Source organism: Pipistrellus kuhlii, unplaced genomic scaffold, assembly GCF_014108245.1.
Source record: "Pipistrellus kuhlii isolate mPipKuh1 unplaced genomic scaffold, mPipKuh1.p scaffold_m20_p_13, whole genome shotgun sequence".
Classification (NCBI taxonomy): Eukaryota; Metazoa; Chordata; class Mammalia; order Chiroptera; family Vespertilionidae; genus Pipistrellus; species Pipistrellus kuhlii.
In genome coordinates, this window is record NW_023425438.1 from 48,942,144 (window position 1) to 48,952,376 (window position 10,233).

The 10,233-nt window shown below is 50.2% G+C and overlaps 1 protein-coding gene across 1 annotated transcript; it reads left to right on the top strand.

The window, feature by feature from the left end:
• The first annotated feature begins 1,571 nt into the window (after window positions 1-1,571).
• On the top strand, window positions 1,572-10,233 carry LOC123652241 (vinculin-like). The gene is made up of 4 exons (XM_045580984.1): window positions 1,572-1,746; window positions 3,805-3,977; window positions 6,386-6,503; window positions 9,967-10,233. The coding sequence occupies exons 1-4, from the start codon at window positions 1,678-1,680 to the stop codon at window positions 10,159-10,161; spliced, it is 555 nt and encodes a 184-aa protein (XP_045436940.1). The 5' UTR covers window positions 1,572-1,677; the 3' UTR covers window positions 10,162-10,233.

Genomic DNA, 10,233 nt, shown 5'->3' on the forward strand with positions numbered 1-10,233 from the left:
GGTGGGGCCCGAGAAGCTCCCTAGCAGAGGGTGTGGCCAGCGTTTTAGGCAAACCTACTCCCTCCCCTTTGCGACCTTGTGCTAGGAAGCCCAGAGCCTCCAAACCCTGCCCAGTCCTCTCCTGAGATGCAGTTGACCAGATCACCTGTTTCTTCACTCCGTTACTTTTCATCTCTTTACTTCCCTTTTCTTGTAATTACCTTGAGCCCTGGCCGGTGTGCTCAGTGGTTAGAGCATTGGCGGTGCACCAGAGTATCCCGGGTTCGATTCCTGGTCAAGGGCACATACCTGCGTTGTAGGTTCGATCCCTGCCAGGGCCTATGAGACCTATGGGAGAGGCAAAAATTGGTGTGTCTCACACTGATATTTCTCTCTCTCCTGTCTCTCTTCCCTCCCCCTCTTCCATCCACTCTCTCTAAAAATCAATGGGAAAAATATCCTCACTCCTTGGTTGAGGATTAAAAAAAACAACAACAAACCATTGCCTTGCGAAGGGGCCCTGTTCCCAATGTAGCTTGGCGCTTGGCGGGCAGCTCCTTCTCCCAGCCCTTCCAGGCTGTCTGGCCTCCCTGGCTCCGGCCCATCTGCTCAGATAGCCTGTGGGCTCCTCCTTTTCTGGTTTCCCACTGGGACTTCCCCGACACTTAATGCCACCGGCTTCACTGACAGCACATTCCATGTCTGTCAGCTCACCTGACACTTTCCCCTCCTCATCAACACCTGCTGGCCACGCGGCACAGCCGCCCTGGGCAGACACCACAGCAAGCTCGTTCAGAGCCCTCCTCCCCCACATCCCAGAAGAGCACCCCCAATCGTGAGCACCTGTCAGAGCCTGCTGGGGCCACATGGTTTGGGAAGGGGTTCCTCGTCGCCCGGGCACTTGTAAGTCACAGCCTGGGCATTCCCTATTTCTAACGGCAGTCAGCGCGGCTACGGGGTCTCCAGTGTGCCCCCCCTCACCGCAGAGGAGCCTGGGGACATTTCTAGCTTTGGAAGCGGAGGGTCCCTGCGGTTGCATGTGAGACACAAGCTGAGAAGAACATTCCCGACTTTCCTAATCCTTAGCTCAAGGGCCATCAAATCACGCGTTTGCCATTTTCTCCCTGTTTTCGCTCACTGCAGTTGAGCCGTCGTCCCAGATGAGTCCTCTGGCCCATCGGGGTCCCCACGGGCCCTCGGTGTCATTGGCCAGGATTTGGGCTCCCAAAGTTGGAACACTCAGGGTTTCCCGAATTTCAGGAACCTATAGATCCCCCCCTCTCCCGGGTGAGGTCTGCAAAGTCACGGCGGGAAAGACACTGCTGTTGTAACGGTCCTGGGATCGGACTTTGCCAGGTTCCAGTTTGTGCAGATTCTGGGTGAATGGCCCCGAGGGACAGGGACCCGCCGTTTCCTCTTCTCGCCGTTTTCCCGTGGGCTAGGAGAGGTGCTGAGGGCAGCTGGCACGTGGGCAGTCGGAAGCCCTCCCGGTTCCCTCAGTTACATGGTGACAAGGCCGTTAACCTCCCCTGGTGGTTGGAAGGTCCCAGCAGCAGGCGTCTCGCCAGCTCTGTCTTCCCCCTGCAGCAGCCCTGCGGCAGCCCGCCCTGCGCCCCTGGCGGCCGGGCCTGGCGGGGGGCAGAGCCGGAGCGGCCCCCGCAGGACCACAGCACGGACAGCGGGAACAGAATCACCCAGATGACCCAGGACATGGCCGAGGAGGTGCTCCTGATGGCTCAGAGTCTACGGAGCAGAGGGCGCCTCCTGGTACGTGGCCTTCGGGGACGTGGGAGATGGAGAGACTGGGCAGTGGGAGGGGCTGGGAGTGGGTACCAGGCGTTGTCCTCCAGGGCCTGGGGCTCCCCACACAGTAGGGCCACTCTCCTACTCGGGTGCTCAGCACTTAGCACCTTTGCATGCTCTCCTCTTCCTCTGTCTACTGCATCATAAATGTCACTTTACCTCTCCTTTCCTCTCCTCTTTTGGGCTCAATGACCACAGTTTTGTCTTAGTCACCAGAAAGATAAATTGTCAGAAGCTGCAGCCTAATAAAATCAAGGATTCATTTGTATTCCAGAAGGATGACTAAGGGGCCACTTACATCTTTTAAAATTGCCCCAAATAGAGGTAATAGGGTGACAGCCTCCACAGGCCTTGTTTAGGGCCAGCATGGCCTGGAGGGGAGGGCTGCTGCCTACGGGAGGGGCCGCTTCCACCCTGGCCCTGTCCTAACTCTCCTGGCCCTCATCCGGATTCAGTTAAGCATTGTTTACCAACACTGAGAAAATAAAAGAGTGGGGACCAGAGTGAAGAGCCAAAACGGCTCCAAAGCCATTTGGAAAACTCCTTCCATGTTGGTCTGCCAGGTACCAATGGTTCCCAAAGCTATGGCCAGGCTGCTTGGGGCCCCATTTCTCATCCTGGGTGGGAAGGGAGTCCAGATGAGAAGGCTGGATGTCAGGGTGCCCCCTGACCAGGTGACCATAAGCCAAACCTAGCAGTCCCTAACACCTGTCAGTAGGACCTGCCATTGTCCCATCCCTCTTCCCAACCCTGCCCACTTCAACCAGCCAGTATCTCATTGGACTGTGACCCCAAGGTCCTTAGGTCAGACCTGGCAGTGGTGACCTCTTTTTGCTCACTGCTATTCCTTTCCAAACCTCTCTGATATCTAATTCATACAGGGTTTGGGTGTCGGCCATGGTGTGTGGTCGAAGGGGCCAGGAATATGCAAATCCTGTGCACCATGGGGTTCCCAGGGAAATAGCACCTAAAGAAGAACCAAAGGATACATTGGTTAAACATATGTTTTTATTGGTTTTAGAGAGAGAGGGGAAGGGAGAGGGAGAGAGAAATAGAAACATTGATGAGAGAGAAACATCCATTGCCTGCCTCCAGCATGGCCCCTCAGCGGGCCTTAAGGCTGCCCTGACCGGGAATCGAACCAGCGACCTCCTGGTGCAAGAGATGATGCTCACCAACTGGTCCACACGGGCTGGGCCCAGAGGATAATTTCAGTAGTGAGGCTCATGCCTGGTGAGATGGAGGAACATGAAGAATTCTCCTCCAAACCCTCAAATTCCCATCTTCCTACCAACCCGATTTCAAGCACCAAAGTGCCTGGTGCTCAGGAGTAAATTGGAAAAAGTTGGAAATGGCAGTTAGAGGGCCACAGGCCACACAGGCGGGGGACCCGGGGTCCTGGCCGGGAGCTGGGAAATTCCGTGACCCTGGGGAAGGGCATTAGACCTCGCCAGCACTGTGGCTGGTGCAGCTGGAGGACGGCAGGAAGATCGAAGGGGTGTGCTGTTTGTTTTTATTTAGTCCTCACCTGAGGATATGTTCGTTGCTTTTTAGAGAGAGCAGAATGGAGGAGAGGGAGGGAGCAAGAGAGAGAGAAAGAGAGAGAAACACTAGTTGCCTCCCTCACTCGCTTTGACTGATGATCAAACCCACAACCTAGGGGTGTGCCCTGACCAGGAATCGAACCCGCAACCTTTTGGGCTACAGGACGATGCTCCAACCAGCTGAGCCACCTGGCAGGGCAGCATCTCCTTTCTTGGCGGAGATCTACACCAGACTGCTATCTTGTGGTCTGAGTTTTCTTGGGCACCTTCGAGTCCTGGGTTACGGCCTCCCATAACTCGAAGGTTATGGGATATTCAGCTTGACCTCCCCAGTTGAGCCCTCTCCTTCCTGCTGGAGACCACGTTGAACGGTGTTCATTCTGCAGAAAGTGGTGCCAGGCACCCTTTGCCACCGATTTCTTAGGGGAAACTGCGACAGTATTGCTTGCCCCCTTCTTTGTAATTTCTTTGGATTTAGACCAAAGAGCAGCTCATCGCCTCTGCCAGGAAAGTTGCGACATCTGGACAGGACTTCGCCAGGCTCACCCGCATCATTGCGAAGAACTGCATCGACCACAGGTGTTCTCAGGAGCTCCTGTGTGCTGTGGAGCAGATCCAGACCCTGAGCAACCAGCTCCGCATCATCTCCAGGTAGACGGTGTGGTGGGACCCGCTGTGGGGGCAGCTGTGCTCTGCGGTCTCAGGCTCCAGAGGGCTGAGTGGGGAGGAAATGCCTTTTTTTTTTTTTTTTTTTTTTTTTTTAATATTCCTTTTAATGCTTCATCCTCCAAGAGCCCACATTGATTCTGGCAATTTCAAATTAATACAGAGGACCAGAAATGCATTTAAGCCACTGTTGTTTCTTATTTTATCACAAATATATCAGATGATATATGTAAGAAAGAAAAATAAGACTTAACATGGAAAACTTGTCCCTGAGTAGGTGCAAACATAGAGTAACCGTAAGGATTTTCAGGAATCAAATCCACCGGCATTGACACCCCCCATCTCCCTTTGCGACATCGCACACACATGCTGGTGTTTGCATGACAGGCTCCATCTACAAACACAAGTCTGTGCTTTATAATTATGTTTAAAATTTTACCATTAGTGATCTATTTGTTTTTATACTAATAATATAACCAAAAAAGCCAGATATCAGTAAAAATAATTGCAAAGTGCAAATATTTTCAGTGTTATCTGTCCAAGAAAGACTATGCTAGCACATAACTTATGTTAAGGTGAATTAATTTAATGTGCCTGAACTCTGGAGGTGAGATTTTGTTTGTTTTTGTTTTTGCTTTTTAAATATATATTTATTGATTTCAGAGGGGAAAGGAGAGGGAGAAATCGAAATGTAAGTGATGAAAGAGAATCATTGATTGGTTGCCTCCTGCAAGCCCCACGCTGGGAATCAAACAGTGACCTCCTGGTTCATAGGTTGAACTCAACCACTGAGCCATGCTGGTTGAACGGGACGTGAGCAGTTTTGCTAACTGTTGCTTACAACAGCTTTCGTGTTGACAATATACAATGTCATAAGTATGGACCAGTTTCATTTCAACTCAAGTGCCTTAAAGCTACACTGCACATTCATCAGTAACGGATATATATCTACATATAAAAGCTTAAGTGACTGAATGACCGAACAACTGGTCACTATGATGCACACTGACCACCGGGGGCAGATGCTCAATGCAGAAGCTTCCCCCTGGTAGTCAGTGCACTCCCACGGCCAGCCTCCCTAAGCCTCTCCCTCGTCCCTGATTGGCCTGATTGCTGGCCAGGCTGAGGGATCCCACCTGTGTAGTGCATGAATTTGTGCACCAGGCCTCTAGTTTGTAATATTCTGATATTATGGAAAGCTGCTAGTTTACATTTTAAACTAAAAATGTAACCTGGTTACTTTTATCTAGGACAGTGATTTTCAACTAGTAGTGTTGCAAGAGTCAGGGCACTGACCTCTTTTCCCTTAGATTGTCAAATAAAATAATGACAATAGCTAACACAACATTAGCCATCCAATGTGAATAAATCAAAATTATACCTCTTTTCTTTTGGTCATAACAGCAAAAACAGTTGTTGTTGGTTTTTTGTTTGTTTGTTTGTTTTGTGTGTGTGTAGCAGAATTTTACTAATTAGTTTCTGTGAACTATGGCATGAAAAAGGTGGAAAATCACCAGTTTAGGAAATATCTCAGGCACATAACATCTCAAGATTAGCTACTCAAATTTCTCTACTTAAACTACAGGAACTGCAATGAATTAGCACTTCAAATCCAGGTGCTCGAGGTTTGTTTAAATCAGGCATGGTAGGACGCGCACACATGGAAATGACTGTCAGAAAGGAAGAAGACCCTCAGAGGGCCTAGGAGCAGAGCCACATGGGCCACGTGGGGCCATGCAGGCCCATGTAGGTCCAAGCAGGGTCCATCAAAAGCAGGAGTGAGAGGGAAACAGGCCAGAGCCTTGCTATGGTTTTCTTGGGAGGAGTAGGCAAGAGGGGTGAGCAGGTTACAGGGGTTTAGGATCTGCTGGTTTGACTAGTTTCCAGAGGCTCTGCAGTGGGAGAAGGTGGGCGGGGTTTGGGTTGGTTAGTTTGCATATGGAAGGTGCACTTTCAGTTGACCATTCACTACCTCCAGGAATTGGCTCTCCTTGGGAGGGGCTGCCTTTCCAAGGTGAGCAAGGCCCTAAACTGTCAGTGCTCAGATCACAGAGACAAGGTCTGCTTCTTACAGTGTATTTGTCAAGCTCTAAATCCTAAAGGCTCTGAAAGTCTGAGATTTTACCCAAGTTCATTACTTAAGTATATCTCTTCAGTTACTTTCATTAAAAACACTTCTTGTTAATTTATAGATACCATATGAGTCATACTTTTTTAGTATCCAAATGTACATTTTTACTTTAAAACGTCAAATTACTTCATTAGCACATTCTTTCTCTGAGTCTCACATTGCGAACACGAAGGCTCACATTGCGAACACTCTGGCATTGGGCTGTCTGAGGTTCGCCTCTCATCCAGTGGGATGTCAGCTGCTTTCCTCCTGTAACCCCCAGTGTCAAGGCTTCGTTGGCCAGAAGCAAGTCCTCTGAGGAGCTCCTGCTGGGAAACGCACAGCAGCTCCTCCGGGCCGTCTCCAAGACTGTGAGGGCTGCAGAGGCTGCGAGTCTCAGGGTAAGTGCTGATCCCAGAGCAGGTGCTGACGTGGAGCACACATGTGCGGGGCTGTCACAGCCCGACAGGAACATGATATACTGCATACATGCATGAGGAAACTCAACCTTCTTCTTAGTTGTTAAATTCAACCTGGCCAGGTAGCTCCTTTGGTTAGAGCACATGTGTCAAACACAAGGCCCGCGGGCCAAATCCGTCCCGCCAGGCCTTGCAGTGTGGCCCGCCCCGCGCTGTCATCACTGCACTCCGCTGCGTTTCCATCACAATGACAGTTTATGACTGTTCAGTAAACCATTCGGCTCGTGATTTAGGCTGGATTTTAGATTTTGGCCCCTTCTCTGATTGAGTTCGACACCCGTAGGTTAGAGTGTCATCCCAATATGCCAAGGTTACAGGTTTGATCCCTAGTCAGAGCACATGCAAGCATCAACCAATAAATGGATAAATAAGTGGAACAATAGATCAATGCTTCTTTATCTAAAAAAAAAAAAAAAAATCAACTTGATTCTATCCCAAACCTGCCACTTGGTTTCCTGTGTGTTTCAGTTTGGCTAATTTCTATGAACCTGCCTTCAGTTTCACTGATTCTTTCTTCAGCAGTGTTTAGTCTGCTGATGAGTCTGTCAAAGCATCCTTCATCATTTACCATGTTGTTTTCTTTTTCTTATTTTTAGCATTTTCATTCAGTTATTTCTAATAATTTTTTGTTTCCTGCTAAAAATTCTCCATCTGTTCATGCATTTCATCTACTTTTTCCACTAAAGTAATTAATACATTAACCATAGTAATTTTTAACTTCCTATCTGATAGTTTCAACAAGTAGCTCATACCTGAGTACGGGTTGTTCAATTCCTTATCTCTTGAAAGTCAATTGTTTTCTTTTCTTTTTTGCATGTCTCATAATTTCCCCCTGGAAACTTGACTTTATGTGTAGACTGGCAGAGATGAACTGAATAGTATGTAGGCTTGAAAATGGCACCCGCTTCCCTTAGCCGTTCGTGTGGGGGTTTGCCAGGTTTTGATCTGTGCGTATCTGTTATAGCGATAGCCACCCCTGACGTGTTTGGGATTTGGGTTTGGGTGTCCGTCACTCTCCTTGCTCCGCTTGCAGCATGAGGCCTGCTGTGCACCTGGGAGCTGCTCTCCTCCAGGTGCTTGCCTCTCCCACAGCTTCCTTGTCACTCGTGACTCACTGCCTGGAGGGGATGTGGTTCAGCCTCAGTTGAAGGCAGGCTGGCGTCCCAGGTCTAGAGGTTGGGGCTTTCTCAGTGATTCTAATCCTCCCCCAGCAATAGGAGATTTTGAATGTTATGAATTCGGGACCATTTTCTCCTCTTTCCCCCCATGCAGAGGCCTGTATTCTGTCCCTTTCTCCTCTTGCATGGCCTCACCCTATGTCCTATGGATGGCAGGGTGGCTTTAGGTCTTTGTTTCATAGCAGACAATGTGGGCAGGGGTTCCTGCCTTTGGTTGCTGTGTTGGCTGCTCCCACACTAGGGACATTCCCAACCTCCTGCTCTGTCCCAGATCCTTCTCAGGATCCCCGAGGAGGGCCCAGAGAGAGCCCGAGAGCAGGTGTGGACTGTTCTTGGCTCATGGCTCTGTTGGGTCCTGTATACTCACACTTGTGTGCATTTGGTGATTAGCAACATGTTAAGAATTCCAGCTAAAGTCTTCTTATCAGTCTCTGGTAGCCCGTCTTTCCCCTATGCTCTGTCCTAAAGGAGCCAGTGATGTGCCCACATTGTGTGAAAGTGACTGTCTTTTCTTAGATTTCAGGCTAGTTGATGTCCTTCAACCTCAGCTCCCTAATGGGTTCAAGGAAAGTTATGGCCCTAGCCAATTTGGCTTAGTGGATAGAGCCTCAGCCTGCGGACAGAAGGGTCCTGGGTTTGATTCCGGTCAAGGGCACGTACCTCGTTTGCAGACTCCAGGGCGAGTACAGGAGGCAACCAATGGATGTTTCTCTCACATCGATATTTCTCTCTGTGTTTCCCTCTTTCTTCTACTTTCTCTAAAAATCCATGGAAAATACCTTTGGGTGCAGATTTAAAAAAATGATACTGAAGAAAGGTTATGGTTTTGTGAATCATCTGACTTTCTTGTCGGGGGGAGCAATCCTGTCTCCAGCTTTCTGTGTCCAAGTGGAGGCTGGAAATGGAAACACTTGAATGCCTCACAGAACACCTGTCCAGGGCCTTGACACATGCCTTCATAGGTATCATTCTACCTGGGAGATGTGCCTCTACCCTTTAACTTCTGCCAAGTCTCCCCACACCTGGCTCCTTTATCCTTTAGGCCCAAGCTTAAACTCCGCCTCCTCAGGAGATGGAACACCTCCCATACTCAAACTATCACACCCAGTTTTCTCTTTTAGTCCCTTGTATAACTCCTTGTAGCACTTAGCCCAATTTGTAGTTACAGGTTTGTCTGTTTTCCCCCTTGTATTTATGTATTTGACTGGCTCTTTTATTAGATGAAGTCAGAGACTGGGACTAGTGGGCTAGTGCCTGGAGGTGCTAAGAACGCAGAGGGAGAATTTTCATTTCAAGAAGCATTCAGTGAAAAACATTTGGAAAATGTGCATATTTTAGCTACAAGTTTCAGAGTCTTTTGAATATAAAGGAGATTGAGAGAAAAGCTCAGGCCTGGCCATTAAGGAATAGTGTCCCTCCATCCATCACAACCACGCCCACAGCCTCGTGTTGGTCCTACAGCCACACCCACATCCTCCCCCTGGTCATACAGCCACACCCACAGACTCCCGCTGGTCCTACAGCCACACCCACAGCCTCCCCCTGGTCCTACAGCCACACCCACAGCCTCCCCCTGGTCCTACAGCCACACCCACAGCCTCCCCCTGGTCCTACATCCACACCCACAGCCTCCCCCTGGTCCTGCAGCCACACCCACATCCTCCCCCTGGTCCTGCAGCCACACCCACAGCCTCCCCCTGGTCCTGCAGCCACACCCACAGCCTCCCGCTGGTCCTACAGCCACACCCACAGCCTCCCCCTGGTCCTGCAGCACCAGTCTAGGCCAGCCAGTCCACTGCCTAATCTCCAGGCCATCTGAGTGCAAGTGAACCTGACATTAGAGCCGAGCATACACCTGTGTTCTGGCTCTGCTCAGGCCGCTCGCTGGCCAGACCCTTGGGGCCTTTGCATAAAGCAAAGTGAATATGGCACAATCCAAAGGAGGCAGAATTTGGGGTAAAGAGAGAGTTTTAAAAATCACCCTCTCAGAACATCTTATATTGATAAATATGCGGCTCTTTGCACTGTTGTGCTTCTCCTTTCAGAATGAGTGGTGCCCAGCCAGAGGGCCTCTCCGAATACCGTTCCCTGGTCTCTGTTAATGCAAAGTGAGACCATCAGGAAACCAGCCCCGCCCCTCAGAGGAATCTCCCAGAGCTCCAGGCAGCGCAGTGTCCCCGGGGCTCACCTGTCTCTCTTTCCACTAGGGTTTGAGACAGCTGTCCTCCGAGGCGGAGGAGCGGGAAGTTGCCGCCTTCTGCATGCAGTGGAGAAGGAAACTGCTGCAGCACCGGCTTCAGGAAACCTCCAGCCGGGACTGCGATGAGCTGGGCCTGCGGAAAACCAGCACGAAAGCTCCCCCCACGCTCGCAGCCCTACTACCAGAGCATTACGAAAGCTGAGAATTGTTCTCCCAGATGCTCTCCGACACTGGCCCTGAGGCTCTCTCTGGTCGCCATGGGAACCAGCCTGTG

Excerpts from the sequence above, each read along its gene's own strand:
- LOC123652241 (XM_045580984.1), top strand. The coding sequence starts at position 1,678 with ATGACCCAGGACATGGCCGAGGAGGTGCTCCTGATGGCTCAGAGTCTA. Across the intron at positions 3,978-6,385 it reads CAGCTCCGCATCATCTCCAG|TGTCAAGGCTTCGTTGGCCA; the intron begins GTAGACGGTGTG and ends TGTAACCCCCAG. Across the intron at positions 6,504-9,966 it reads CAGAGGCTGCGAGTCTCAGG|GGTTTGAGACAGCTGTCCTC; the intron begins GTAAGTGCTGAT and ends TCTTTCCACTAG.